The sequence below is a fragment of the Gracilinanus agilis genome, chromosome 6 (assembly GCF_016433145.1).
Source record: "Gracilinanus agilis isolate LMUSP501 chromosome 6, AgileGrace, whole genome shotgun sequence".
NCBI classification, from domain to species: domain Eukaryota; kingdom Metazoa; phylum Chordata; class Mammalia; order Didelphimorphia; family Didelphidae; genus Gracilinanus; species Gracilinanus agilis.
In genome coordinates, this window is record NC_058135.1 from 65,430,151 (window position 1) to 65,446,158 (window position 16,008).

Genomic DNA, 16,008 nt, shown 5'->3' on the forward strand with positions numbered 1-16,008 from the left:
AAAAGAAAAGAAAAGAAAAGAAAAGAAAAGAAAAGAAAAGAAAAGAAAAGAAAAGAAAAGAAAAGAAAAGAAAAGAAAAGAAAAGAAAAAGAAAGGAATCAATTATCTTTTGGACTATTAGCACTCTAGACAATTCCCACTCAAGGCTATTAAGACTCTGATATCTTAAAGAAGGGAACATTATATTTATACAGATTCTTGAAGGAGTTCTGCCTGGTTCCTCCCAGTCTTATCTTGGAATCTGGTTGGGAATGGACTCTAGACAGCTTGTTGTTTGGGGTTCCATTCAAAGAATCTTATAGTGCCAAATTCAAAACTCTTACTTTATGGGGAAAGAAAGAAGTTATATATGAGACAGAGAGACAGACAGACAGACAGACAGACACACACACACACACACACACACACACACACACACACCCCATACCACCCCCAAGTGCCTGGGGCCAATGATGATACTATCTGTTCTCATGGAGTACAGCCCATTTCCCTCTTGACTATGGGATACTCGCTCTCCTTAAAAGTGTAAAGTATCCAGAAGAATCTAAGAATAAAATTGGCCAAGCCCAAGTGATGGGGAATTAAGAGTATCTCTTCACCATGCCTCCGCAATTTCTACTGGTATCAATTACAGCTCATTTCATTTGACTTTGGTAGGACCAATTAAAGGCCTAAAATGAATCTTGTCATCATCATCTTTCAAGATTTTTTAAATTCAAGGCTCAACTCAAGTTTTATCACATCTATGAAGTATTCCTGATGCCCTCAGGTTAATGTATTCTCTTCCAGCTGAGATTTTTTCCTAGATCCCTTTTTTTCTGTATCTTTTCCTCCAGTGTTCTTGTCTCCTAGGTTGTACCAAATGAAACTCTCTTAACACCGTATCACTTCCCAATATGAGATAAGCAACTGGAGGTCACAGACTATGTTACTTTATATATCTCTGTATCACCAGCACCAAGCTGGAGGCCTGATAATGTAAAATAACAAATGTTTGCTAGCGTTGAAGGCAAAGCCAAGAGATACATTAGCAAAAGGGAGTCCTGGAAAGGGAGATCAGACTGCATATTAGTTTTCATGACTAAATAAAAGATAAATGAGACCTATCAGAAATTTCACTTTGTGAAAATTCCTGAAAAGCCTGGAAAAATACATACAGATAAATGTTTGCAGAACTTCAAAACCAGATCAGGAGTCAGGAAACAATAGAGAACTTATTTGAAAACATGAATCACCATCACCATAAAGGCAAAGGTCCTTTATTTCCTTCCTTCCTTCCTTGATATGTAGATTACAGGAAATCCTCGGAAATTGTTTGCCACTATCGCTATTTCCCAAATTACTTTTTTCATTTGCTATTTTGGCCACAAGTTAACTGCCATTTGCTTGGAACAAGTAAAACTGGATGTAAACTGATAACAGAATTGAGGGCATGGGTGATTACCCATTCTACCCACTGGCTATTAGGATTTTATTACTCTGTGATGTCTTAAGAACTTCAAGACATTAATCTACTAACAATAATATAATATAGAAAACGTTACCAACAATCTATCCAATGCTATATAATATACTTCCCATGTTAAATAGGGTAATGACTATTGAGTGTTTTTTTTTAAAGGAAAAATAATCGATGGGGTACTATATAAAGCAATATAGACAAATGGTATGAAGAGTATGGAAATGAAAAATAGTAACCCGAGTTTAAAAATCTGACCCTGTCACAAAACCTAGACAATTAAAATACAAAGAACAAAACAGAGAGGGGGAAAGAGAGCCTTTAAATAATTATCTTGTCGAAACTTCGGTCCAGTTTTTCAAACTCAAGATGCTTTATAGGATACACATGCATTAATGGTCATTATTTTTTTAAAGGCTGTATGGTAAAAACTCACTCAAGTAATTTTTGCTTTTATTCTAAATATGCTTGTAGTTATATTTCTTGTCTTTACCATTAAGAGTAAGAGGCTGTTTCATGTAGTGTGTTTGCATCTTCAGATCAGAGAACATGTCTAGCATATAGTGGGCAATGTATGCTGACAGACTAGTTACCTTTAAGAAAAGATTTTGCTCATCCTCAAAGAGATATGACTGATCAAACTTTTACATCGCTGCAATTTTAAAATTCTATTAGTGAATGTTTGTAAAAACTTTAAAGACAATAACTTGTGGAAATCAAGAAGTGAAAAGCAAAGATTTGATATTTTAAGGAGACGGTACTGGATTCATTAATAAAATGACTGTTAGAAGAGAAATACATGAAAATAATTTTGAGATTTAATTTTTCCCAATTAGTAAATATCTGAAAATACAATTATAATAAAATTCTGACAAGGAATTCAACATTAAATAATGTTCATGTCTATATTATCACACTATTTGAAGTTAAAATCTGAGATGAGAAAAATACTCAGCATAAAAGAACCCACCAACATATAGTCTAGATGGATTTCAGCAAAATAAATTTTGATTCCTGCAACAACAAATCTATTTTTTTTAAACAGCTGATGGCCAGGAATCAGGAAGACTTGAGTTCAAATCCAACTTCAAAACCTTACTAGCTGTGTGAGCCTGGGCAAATTAATGGGCCCTGTCTGCCTCAGTTTCTTGATCTTGAAATAGCAAACCACATATTAAATATATATATATATGTAAATATATATTCCCCCTCCCCCACTTTAAACTAGACAAATGCACTATGGGAATTCCCTTCTCTTTTCCCAAATCGATGTAATTATTCTCATCTGATTTCAGAAGAATGCCAAGAACAGCACCCTGTACAAAATAGATGCTTAAATTTAAATGTTAAATTCAATTCAAGCTTATCTACAAAAGAAGAGAAAGTGTTCTAGGTGATTAGAATTCTCCTAAGGAAATTGTTATTTGTAAAAAATGGAAGGTAAAGCCTAAAGCCTGCAGCTTTCCATTAAATGCTTTCTCTCCACCAATTTCACCTGCCTGATACAGTCTCATTCCTCCTACAAAGTTGTCCTTTCCTAATGAAGCTTTCTGTCCCTTTTCCACTAGTCCATGACCAACTCTTGTCTTTAAAACTGATTCAGCACCTGCCTCTGGTTAATCCCTACCAAAGAAATCAAGCCTGTGCATTACAATCTCTTTGTACTCATGTAAAGTAGGTATTTTAGATTGTCTTGGATCTGCTTAGACTCTCTAGATTGGGTGTGTGTACAAATATTGTATTTTATGCATAGGTATCTTCTGAAGTATATTTATTTGTAAAACCCCTAGTACATCATCCAGTGTTATAAAATACTTGAATGGATGAATCCAGTAAACATTTGGTTCCAAGATGTCAAATTTACTTTCACAAATGAGGAGCTAGATTCTCCCTTAAGACTGGACTCTATTTCCTTCATCAAACTTTATCCACACAGGAAGCACATATTTCCTTCTGGAAGTACTAAAACCTAATCATTTTACTTTATTTATATAGTTATTAAGAACAAACCAAGACAGGATAATGCGATGTTGCATTTGCATATTCCAATGATTTGCAGAAGAAACGCCGTTTTCCTTCCAGAATCAATAAACTACAGGTGCAAAAAATGCAAATTCATTTTTCCTACCTTCCCTCTGGGATTATCTCCAATTTATCCTGTCTATCCATGGTTAATACATAGTTATTTATCTGTTGTCTCCCTCATTAGAGGAGAGCAGAGACCCTCTTTTGTCTTTCTTTGTATTTCTAGCACTTAGCACAGTGCCTAGGACATAGCAGGTACTTAATAAATGTCTGCTGAGTGACTGCCAAAGGAGAAGAAGCTTTTTAACATTCTGGATTGTCTAAAGGAAAAGGAAATTACCTTTAAAAGAATGCAGGAAAAAATACTTCTCAAAGGAAAAAAAAAAGAGGAAGGCTGTTAAGGATGCACAGGAGAATCCAAAGCCATGTCAGGAGGTTGCAAGGCGACCCAGGGAAGGAAAGGAAGAAGACATATCACCAGATTTATTCAAGCTACGTAATAGATTCCAGATTCTACCCAGGGAGAAAGAAACTAGACCTTCCAAATCAAAAGCAGTTTTCTCTGCTCCACAGGGCTTCTAGGGAGAGGGGATATCCACTACTGAGCACAGGAAGACGTATTCTTGAAGATGGTAACTCCTTGCTGAGGAGTACATATGTCACTGTGATATGAATAATAAAGAAACATGCTGTCTTCCTGGGGCATGCATACGGAATCTGAGAGCTTCTTAAAGAAGACTTGTCAACCTAACAACATCTTATTTTTGATGAATCAAATGATACTGCCAAGAAAGAACTGAGAAAAAGTGAGGGATCATGAAAGAATCTTAAAGCAGGAGGATCTTAAGGGGAAAAGATGGGGTTCTCTTCAGTATTGGGGATTGAAAGCAAAAAACTTTAAAAGATAAAGAGGTATAGAGAGAGAGGAAGCAAGAATTTAGCTAAGAAGATGGAGATAAGGTAGGGGATTTGGATTTGGAAAACTAGGGTTTAAGAGACAGGGATGATAGACTTTGCCATCTAAAGTGAAGATAGGAGAGAATAAATATATTTGCTTGGAGACTTGTACATCTATCTAGAGGAATTTAAACTGAAATTGGAAAGGGGGAGGGGGAGAAAATAACCCACACTCAACAAGTAAGCTAGATGCTGCAGAAAATAACAGATATGACATGGGAAGAAAGATAGAGGTAAAGGTGTCGTGAAAGTCACAAGAGACAATTTCCAGGCAGGGGGAAAAAGAGTAATACTTGGGACTTCAGATGCATAGATGTGAACATCCCAATTATGGGCAATTAACAAAATAAGAGATCTTAATGCACTGAGACTTATGATTGAAAAACAGCAACAGAATTCAACATCCTATTCAAATGGTAGAAATTAGGAATACAGTATGGGAAAAAATAATGTGTAATAATAAGACTAGAGAGAGAGATGAAGCTTGGAAAGAACTTTAAAAGCTGGAGAAGTTTCTATTTGATCCTTGAGTGGAGTCATAGGGAGCCAATGGAGTTTACTGAATTGGGGGGAGGGGAAGGAAGCTGCCATTGTCATTCCATGCTTTAGGAAAATAATTTAGTGGCTATGAGAGGGAGATCAAATGAGAGGCTATTTCAATAATCTAAGTATGAAATGATGAGGGACTAAACCAAGATTGTGGCTGTGAGTAGAGAGAGAGGGATGTCATGCTAAGAAATGGCCAATAAGTGGGTATGGGAGCAAGGAGTCAAGGATAAAATTGAAGCTGTAGATCTGGATGACTGGGGAAGGGTGTATTGGGCAGGGGTGGGGGGGAATAATGACCTGTGTTTTAGTGTTAAATACCATTTAACAACCAATTAGAAATATCCAAAGAGCTCTTTGTGAAGTAGAACTGGCACTTAGAAAAGAGACAGGGGTTGGATATAAACATCTGGGGGTCCTAAAAGAATGTACAGGGCAGAGGTTGAGACTATATCTATAGATAATGGGTTTGACATAGATGATGATCTGACAAAGGAGACCCAGAGAACAGAGAGCAGATTATTAAATTAGGCTCATTCAGGGCAGCTAGGTGGCTCAGTGGATAAAATGCTAGTCCTAGAAACAAGAGGGTCCAGGGTTCCAATCTGACCTCCAAGTATTTCCTTAGCTGTGTGACCCTGGGCAAGTCTCTTAATCCCAATTGATCAGCCCTTACCACTCTTTTGCATTGGAACCAATATCTGGCATTGATTCTAAGACAGAAAGCAAAGGTTTAAAATAAATAGCACAGATACAGTAATGAGAAACTTTGGCCATCCAAACATTGGCCGATGGGCTCTCTCTTTCTCTGCTAAAACCAGAAAAACAAAGAGGTTAAGAAATGATTCACTCGGGCTTCATCCTTTAGAAGAAAAAACGAGCAACACTACTATTCTAGAACTGATCCTCATCTTCATCAAAAAGGAAGAAACTGTTGCTGACATAGGATAATAATCTTAGGAGGAAGTAACCATACCTTCTCAGAAGCTATGACAGATGGGGGGAAATGGGGTGGGCTGGAAAGAGTAATGTTTATCCAAGCTTTTGAGATGGAAGATTTCAACATTTTGGGAACTATTGCATAGGATTCCAAGCCTTGGATTCTACAAGGAAAGCCAGCTTGAAAGAGACAAGAAGCTCTCAAAAAAATAAAATAATTAAATTAATAAAATAGTCACTAACACAAAATGATTCCAATAAGGAAGAAAAAGCAATCTGGATAAAGACACTCACCTTCTTACACAAAGGAACTCACAGATCATTTAAGATGTGAAAAAGATATAGTTAAGAGAGGTAGCAAGGTGTACAGGTCTAAGAGAAGACCTTCAGGAAACTACTGGTTTAATCTCTTAGTCTCCTAGGCAACTCTTTAAGACTTCAAATTGCAGACTACAGAGAGGGAGTTTCTATACAAGGCAGCTGAGTATGGTAGTGGATAAAGCTTTAGTTCTGGAGTCAGAACTCATCTTCCTGGGTTCAAATCCAGCCTTGGTCAGTTAGAAGCTGTGTGATTCTGGACAAGTCACTTAACCCTATTTGCCTCAGTTTCCTCATCTGGAAAATGAACCGGAGAAGGAAATGGCAAACCACTCTAGCATCTCTCCCAAGAAAACGCCAAGTGGGGTCACAAAGAAATAGATTGAACAACAACAAAAATTCAAAATCTCATTCTGCTTCTGTTTTCTCTGCTAAGAAGAATCATCTACAGATTGAGAAAAAAGATAAATGTGGTCGATAATATTGAAATCCTAAGATAAACAAAAAGATAGTGAGGCCGTCTTCAGTGAATTTATTCAAATTTGCTATGTCAGGATGATTTCCCCAAGGCGGTAAAAGAATTGAAGAAGGGATTGCTAAACTGTTCTCATTCACATTTGAAATAAATGTGTCATAGGGAAGCTTTGCCCAAAGACTGGAGATGGGCAAATGTCCCATGAGATATCAAAAAGGGCAAGAACACAGATGCTTCAAAGTATGGGCTGATGAGTCCGGTGTTAGTTCCTGGCAGGAATTTCAGAAGACATTTTTAAAGAGGCATCTAGATAAGAAGCAAATGGAAAGAAAAACAGTGACTTCTCCAAACGTATATGAATTCCCATAGAATGTTTCCTTTTTTGATGGAGAAATAAGTCAAGGGAATACTGTAGACAATGTGCCCAGATTTCAACAAGGCATCTGACAAGCTTCTCATAAAAACTTTTTGGACAAAACTGAGACAACCCAGCCTAGACTACAGTCACAATGAGGGTTGTTTTGGAGGTCTTTGGATCTCAAGGATATAGTGATTAATGGATCACTATTCATTTGGAAGGGCAATCTCTAGTGGAATGCTGCTGAGCTCTGTCTCTGGCTCTGATCTGTTCAGCATTTTTTTTAATTAATGATTTGGTTGGAGGCATACATGTTTACCAGATTTCTAGGATGACACAAGCTGGAACAAAAAGCTAGACATTTTATGAGAGAAGTGGGATTTTAAAAGACCTATTCAAAATCCCAAACATAAGCCAAATTCAGTAAGATGAAATTTAACAGGAGTCAATCAATCAACATAGTTTATGAAACACTTACTAGGCACAGTGCTAAGTGTTAGAGATGCAAAACAAACCAACAAACTAGCAATAACAGTCCTTCAGGAGTTTACATCCTAATGGGGGGAATAAGCATAGAAATAAGTAGAGTAGGTGGAAGATCATTTCAGTGGGTAAGATACAAGCAGCTGGAGAAAGCAGGAGCATTTGTGGTGAGTCTTGAAGGAAGCCAAAGAGTGGAGGAAGGGAAGCTGTTGAGGAAGAAGGGCATGATGGTCAAAGGGACAGAAGGAGATGAGAGAGAAGGACTGTGTGTTAGGAATGATAAACAGGACAGTATGGAGGAAGTAGAGTAAGAAGTGGACTTCAGCTTTTCAGATATTCCTGAGTGACTCTTTCCACCTTAAGAAAATACTACAGTACTTTTATCTGAGTTCACTAATGTGAAAAGAACTACAACTAGACAAAAGAATCAGCTTTTAACTACTTAATTTGGAGTAGAAGACAACCTCTCTGAACTGCTATTTCTTCATCCCTAAAATGGGACCTTTGAGATGGTCTGAGGGACTTTATTTTATAAACTGCCAAGGTTTAGACATGATTTCTTCCCAAGAACTAAAGAGAAGTTGTGTCGATGACTTATAATATCTCACTTTCAAGTCCAGTGATTTTCAGTTAATATTCTATTGAGGTGACTAAGTTATTACATGATCAATTAATTACCCAAATCTTCTTTTGTAATTTTTAAAAAATGTAGTTGTTACATTAAAGTTCCCAGGTATCCTCTTCCTTTCCTCCCCATCGCACACTAGAGAAAGCATCTTTTGACCCCTCTAAAAAAGTGCATGTAAACATGCATGTTTATGTATATATTATTATGTATCATATATTAAATATGTATACATAAATACACACATGCAAACATATGTGTATGTATAAAACTATGTCAAGCATGTTTCTATTTATTAGTTCTTTTTCTAAAGGTGGATATTCAGTTTCTCTTCAAATAATATTTCTGTTGCTGTATACAACGTTCTCTGGATTCTGCTTGTTTCAATCTCCAAAATTTTTTCTCATTTTTTATTGTCATACAAAATACACTTTTATATTGATCACTTTTGTTAAGAACAAATCCATACATAACCAAAACCCCCAATAAAACCAAAGATACACTGATGGGAAAGACGACTCCAACAGTTCTTTCCCTGGAGGTGGAGAGCATTCCCTGTCATAATCTTTCAGGATTATCCCAGATCGGTGCATTGCAATTTTCAAAATTTTAATGTAGGTCTTTAAAATTAACCTGTGCATCCTGCCACTATTTGCTTTCACTTGGCCACTGACTACACCTCCATCTTTATTCATGTCTACTTGTTAGTGCCATACTTCTCTTGTGCCCCCAAAGAGTGAGAACTATTCTTGTTCCCTATTCTGGGAACTCCTCAAAGCTAGGTTTTAAAAATCTACAAAAACGACAACAAGAACTAGAAAGAACATAGGAACCTGCCTACTGTGGAATGGCTGAACAACGGCTGTAAACCTTCCTTGGTGTTCTTTGAACTTCTAATGTTTCTAAAACTTTATGGGAGTAGAGACCATTAACTAATTTAACGAGAGGAGGGAAGGAATCATCAACATTTCGTTTCCCAAATGGTTCAGGATCTCTTCAAAGTGAGACGACGCAGCCCCAAACTTTCTTCTATACCACTGAAGTATATATTTGTTCTTTATTACTTCACAAAAAACAAACTGAATTCAGGAAAGGTATTCCCTAGCCTTAGCACGGTATATGATAAAGCCAACTTTGGAAATGTAATATACAACTTTCTCTAACACGTATTTCAATGTAACTATGATTCTCTCTGTTATCATCTACTTTAAGATCAGGAGAGAAAAAAAAATTCCCTTGTGAAAGCTAAGAAATTATTCCCCTGCTGTCTTGCCAGATCGCTACATTTGCTTTCTATCCTCGAGTTAGCTTGTTGACTCCTGGGGAAGATTTGTTCTCTCTGAAGTTAGTGTTTTAGAATTCTCAGGAGGAAGTTTCTCTTGAGAGCTGTTAAAATGAAGATACTCAAAAGGAGTGGCCCAGCCACATAAATCACGTGTCTGTTCAAAGGCATGACAACACAGAGAAGCTACCACTATTTTACAGAGACCCTGGGGACAATGCAGGTCTCCTAGTTCTCCCTGGCAATCCTAGCCAACAGACTGTCTTTTATTCTTTTGCTTCCTCTAGGAGGGTATATTATGCAACCCCTGTGTGGTTTGGGGAAAGGTTATGAACATGTAACACTAGCCTGCCCCCCTGGATAACTCACACTACTCTGAAAGGAGGAAACAAAATGCATGGGGAATAGAACATTACCGGGTTAGTATTAAACAAGTATCTGAATGAGGAAAAGAATGGTTTCTTTTCTTTTTATTTCAAGGTCTTTCCTTCTAGTTTTTCTTTCTGGGCTCAAAAAAAAAAATCATCATCTTTCTTCCTCAAAATTTCTTCTAAACACCTGGTTGGGTCGTTGTTACGTACTCATTTCCCCCAATGATTTTTAAACCTCGAATGCGTTCGTGTCACCTAACCTTGCAGCACAATTAAGAGAAGGAACTTTGTGCAGTTAAGTCTGGTATCTATCTATCTATCTATCTATCTATCTATCTATCTATCTATCTATCTATCTATCTATATCTGCTGCTAAAAATCAACAAAGAATTAGAAATTTTTTTTCTTTTGAAAATCTGAAAATTTCTTTCTTTTGCCCAGCCCTCAAAGAGTTAGAAAGGGTCTCTTCTATGCTGTGAAGTCTTCGACACTAGGATTTTAAAGATCCACCAAAATGACAGCAATTTTACAACAATGAAGAAACTAGAAAGAATGTAGGACCCAGACCACTGTGGAATGGCTCAACAAACTGAAGTCTATGAATGGGATGGAATACTGATGTGTAGGAAGATAAGGATGAATGAGGGAATTCAGAGAAATTGAGGAAGATTTCTTATGAACTGATGAAGAATGAGGTAAAAACCAGAAGAAATATATAAAATTAATACACAAATACACAAACAAACCAAAAAAAATCACCAAAATGAGACCAAGTAATGGGCCTGGGGAGCAGGTCATGAAACAGAGCACCCTCTTCTCAGCAAAACAAAACAAAACAAAAAACCCCCAAAAGTGAGGAAGACACAATGCTGCCACAGACACAGTACTGACTATATGGCTGTATTAGATGAATATCCCATCTTTGCTATGTGTAGAATATCTAGGAATAATGGCAATGCAAAAACCAAAATGCATCCAACTATAAAACTCATCTGAACAACTTGTGAATGTTCAACTCCAGGGAATGAACTGAGACATGGAAACATAAAAGCCAGGATCTACCTATTTTGGCAGATAGATGTTAGCTTCTATGGTCTGGAGAGGGAAGGGAAGAACTAAATACATAAACTTAAAAAAAAAAAAAGAATTGTTTTTACATGTAACTGGAAAAAAATAAAATATTCAAATAAAAAAATAAAATATTAGTAATTATTCATTGGCCAGTTGCAACTGTGGTTTTTTGTTTTGTTTTGTTTTGATTTTAAACATAATCAAATTAAAATCTAATAGGTGGAAGGGAAATTTTCCAAAAAAAAATTCTAGAAAATAATTTAAACTTATGCTATCGACACATGACATTTTAAGAGCTAGAACATAGTTTTGGGGAATATGCAATCCTGGCAGTATTCATGGGATACAATGAAATGAGTTAGGTAATAAAAGAAATATAAGAAACAGTTAACTCTAGTGTTAGGGAAGCTATCCATATTTTCAAAGAAACTATTAAACATAGATCAAATCTCAATTTGAAATCTTCTCTGGGAGACATTAGCACATGGAAAAGAATGTTCTACAAATTTTAATTATTCACCTATAAGTGTGACTGTTTTGAGCAACAAGAAGCTACAGTGGGTCATCTCTTGAATGTAACTTCTAGAAGTCTAAGAGCTACAACCATAGACCTGAAGTACTTCCCCATCGAGATAGAAGAGTCCTCTTCCTCCATAGCATTTAATATATATCATTTATATTACTTCCTTGCCAAGATAAGTCCTACAAAAAACAATAGTGGAACAGGAAGTCTCCTTTTATTGTGGTGGCAAGAGAGTTGGATTTAAAGTCAGAAGACCTTGGACTGAATCCTGGCTTGGATATTCAACAGCAGCATGACTTTAGACAACTCATCCAATATGGCAGCCCTCCTACTTCTTCACTGACATTGCCATCTAGGATAGCAAAGTGCTACAGTGGATAGAATGCTTGGCCTTGAGTCAAGAAGACCTGAATTCAAAATCTGGTCTAAGACACTTACTAGCTAAGTGACCCTCAATTTCTTAATCTATAAAATGAACTGGAAAAGGAAGTAGCACACCAGTCCAGTATCTTTGCCAAGAAAACTCCAAATAGGGTCATAAAGTCAGACATGACTGAAATGCCTGAACAATAACAATAAAATGAGAAGTGATGAGATGATCTCATAGAGTCCCTGAATTTATGTTAAAAGGGACCTTGGATGCCATCTAGGCCAAATCTTGGAATTTTTTTTAAAAAAGGAAACTATAGTATAGAGAGATACCTAAGATCACAAAGAAAGTAAGGGACACAGCCACGATCTGAATCTAGGTCCTCTTTCCAAATTCACTGATCTTTCCAGTGAAATAAGCTAGCTATCACTAGAGTAAGAATCAGGTTCAAATCAGACACTTGTAGCTGTGTAACCCTGAGTAAGTCACTTACCGTCTGCCTGCCTCAGTTTCCTCAACTGTAAAATGAGAATAATAAGAGTACTAACTTCACAAGATTGTGAAGATCAAATGAGATAATATTTGTGAAGCCTTACAGTGCCCAGCACATAGAAGGTGCTATATAAATGTGTTTTCTTCTGCTTCCACTATGGCATGCTTTCTCTCCATAAAACACCTCTAGCTCTGACAAATCTTGCTTCTCTGATAGAGTCTGCGAAATAAGCAGACTAAGCAAAAACTTCCCGTATCTATAAAAAGTAAACAGTCAAATTAAATGGCAACAGATTGCTCGTACGTCTCAATCAGACACTTTCAGGTGCCCTTACTCTGAAGAGCTCAGAATAATGTGGCAAAGACTTTTAAACAAACATCATCTTTCATACACTGACCTCCCGGGAAGATATATGAGGCTCACTGAAAGACAGGAGAGGATGCCATGTGGATTCTAGCAGTGGGGACAACCAAGCTGTTCAATGCTTACACCTACAGAAGGTAATTAATCTGCTAACTAGTTTTTTTCTCCTTCTTTTTAAAAATCAACTGTGATATCCAGCTATCCTGTCACAGTGTTTGGTGAACATTTTTGGAAAGATTGGCTGAAATAAAGAGTAAAACAGTTGTAATAGGAAGTCTTCCTCCCCAAATCTGTGCAGACTGAGCAAAAAGAAAGCTCTATAACCTGCATTAAAAACTTCTTTGTAAGACTTCAATTTACCCCTCTTAAAGAGTAAGCCCAATAAAACCTAATGAATAACATAATGGACAAGATAGACCATTCTTTCCCTAGATCATTAAGTTCACTGGTATAAGCAAATCCTAGATGAGGAAACTCCTTCCTATTTATTCTACTCTGTGACTTATATTCTTAGTAGTCTAGGACACTGAAAAGTTATATGATTTGCCTAGAAGTCCAAAGTCAATATGGATCAAAAGCAGAACTCCCCAATTTCAAGGCTAGCTTGTTCCCCTCGATTATTCTGGTAAGACCTTTCTTTTAGAGAAAAATCCTAGAACAGCGACAATCTCTTAGCCAAAAGATAAAACATGTTTTAATCTGAAAGTACAAATCCTCTAATAAGCAATGCTATAAAATACCTTTATGGAAAAAGTGATATTTGAGTATTCAAGAAAATAATGAAACTGTCAACCGTGGTTGAAATAAACTGTGTGACAGCCAAATTTCTGCCTGTTTCCCACTCTGACCACACTCCAACACAAAAGTTCTTCTAATCTTAGAATTTGTTAGAAGCAAAATTTTTCTCTTTTCATTTTACTCTGCCTGGCACAGGCCATAATGGAAAAAGCAAGAAAAAGATAAGTCAGACAATCAAAGTTAGAATTTTACTCTACTACCTAATAGCTTTAAAACTGAGGTTAATGATTTAACCCCTCTCTGAGCGTCTGCAGTGAAAAAAAAGTGGACAAGACTTTCTTGGTGTCCATCAAGTTATTGTGAACATTTAGGAAATGCACAAAAGGCTGCTTTTTAAAAAAATACCTTCAATCTTATAACCAATACTATGTACTGGGTCTAAGGTAGAAGAGTAGTAAGTTTTAGGCAATGAGGGTTACATGACTTTCCCAGGATCATACAGCAAAGTCGTGTCTGAGGTCAAATTCTCAGCTCCACACCTGGCTCTCTATCCACTGAGCCACCTAGCTATCTCAAAGATTACTTTTTTAATTGTAAAGCATTGCATAAAAATAAGGTAAAAAAAAAATCACTGTCTGCACATACCTGTTTTGGGATGGATTGCAAAAAATCCTTGTGGATTTCCACTCGTTATTTTGTAGGTCAGCTTGTCACTAGAGCTAGAATCTGGATCAAAAGCCTCAATCTGAACAACAGAAACATCCTTGGGTGAATTTTCCATGACTTCTGGATAATACACCGGCTCCGATGTCTGGGGCGCATTGTCATTAACATCCTCGATTTCGATATAGATCTCGGTGAATGATGAAAGAGGCACTACCCCCTGATCTGTGGCAAAGACTGTCAGCCAGTAATGGGAGACGGTCTCACGGTCCAACTTTTCGGCAGTCTCTATGACACCTGGAGAGAAAACAGAAGGAACATTAAACCCCATTGAGAAAGTCAGCCAGCAACCTTTACTCATCACTTCAAAAAAAAGTTTCACAATGGGACGGTTTTACAAACGGATCCCAAATGTGTTTACTGCTTAGGGGCGGGAGAGGGGAGGGAAGGGAAGAGAAGAGAACTGAGCAGGACTGCCTTGGTAAGTTTTCATTTGGTTCACCAGCTCTGCAGTGAGGGGGAACCCCAAAATGAAACCCTAAGCATAATTAACAAATAATGTAACAAATAATGTAAAGCACCCCAGCCTTTCCTAATGATAGGAAAATTAATGATGCTGTCCCGTTAGCTGGACTAGGGAAAGGAAATCCACAATTAGAGGACTGTAGACGACATGAATGAAAGAATATCAGAGTTGAATAAGGGACATATATTCCAATAATAATTACTGATAGTTACATAGCATATTTCAGTTTGCAATTGCTCAGAGCAACTCTAAAACCAATCTTTTTATCCTCATTTTATAGGACAATGAAAGAGAAGCAAGCAAGGCATAGTGTTGACAGTCTCAAAACCAAGAGGAATTATGTTCAAGACCTCACTCTGAAATATATTGCTTTTCTGGCCCTGGGGAAGGCACTGAACACCTCAGGATCCTGGATGGCTCTTTGATGTCTACAGACAGGAGATTTCAACTGTACTAAGATTTTTGGGACAGCCCTTCTAAGCAAAAAAAGAAGGTGTTGACCTGCTCTGCTGGAGGAAGCTCCCTCCCCCTAAAGTTTCCTCTGTCAGTGAAATCACAAGTACACCATTCCTGTCCTGAAGATGAGGAAACTAAAGCAGAGAAGATATGTGATTTACCCGTGTCCACACATTAAATGTTGGTGCGGGGATATGAATTTCCAATCTGGGTCCCCTTCTGCCACTCTAGGATCTGGAGCATGTCAGCAATGGGAGTAGCTTGGAAAGGGTACTGGGCTTGGGTTCAAATAGAAAACTGACAGCTAACTGAATATATTGGTTTCATTACCTGAAAATATAGAACTTTATCTGGCTTCAGATACTACCTAGCTGTCACCCTTGGCAAGTCACTTAACTCTCATTGGAGAGCCCTTACTGCTCACCTGCCTTAGAACCAATATACAGCATTAATTCTAAATCGGAAGGTAAGGGTTTAAAAAAAAAATCGGACTAATTATATTTATACCACCCAGAGGTCCAAATGAGATACATATGAAAAGTACTTTAAATGAATTAAAGGGGGAATAAGAAAGAAAATGGGAAGGGAAAAAGAGAGAAAAGGAGGAAGAAGGAAGAAAGAGCTGATATCATAATTAATGTATATTAATTATATAATATATACTTAATATACATTATATAGACTATGAATATATTATATCAAATAATATATTTATAATATAGAATAATTTATATTATAATCTAACAATATATAATATATTTATTCTATTTTATATTTGATTACATATGATAAAAATTATTATATATTATATAAAATTTATATTTTTATAATATATTTTATAAAATTATTTTTATATTTACATATGTAATATATATTTATTTGATTGGTATAGATAGATGGATGCATAGATAGCTAGCTAGCTAGATAGATAGATAGATAGATGGATGAATACATAGATATAGATAGA

The 16,008-nt window shown here is 36.6% G+C and overlaps 1 protein-coding gene across 1 annotated transcript in view; it reads right to left on the reverse strand.

Moving 5' to 3' along the window:
- Positions 1-16,008, reverse strand: part of FAT1 (FAT atypical cadherin 1) — a 139,184-nt gene that overhangs the window by 69,784 nt on the left and 53,392 nt on the right. Inside the window, exon 2 of the mRNA XM_044681654.1 lies at positions 14,042-14,356. Coding sequence (XP_044537589.1) covers positions 14,042-14,356 — 315 coding nt within the window. The remainder of the gene's footprint in view (positions 1-14,041; positions 14,357-16,008) is intronic.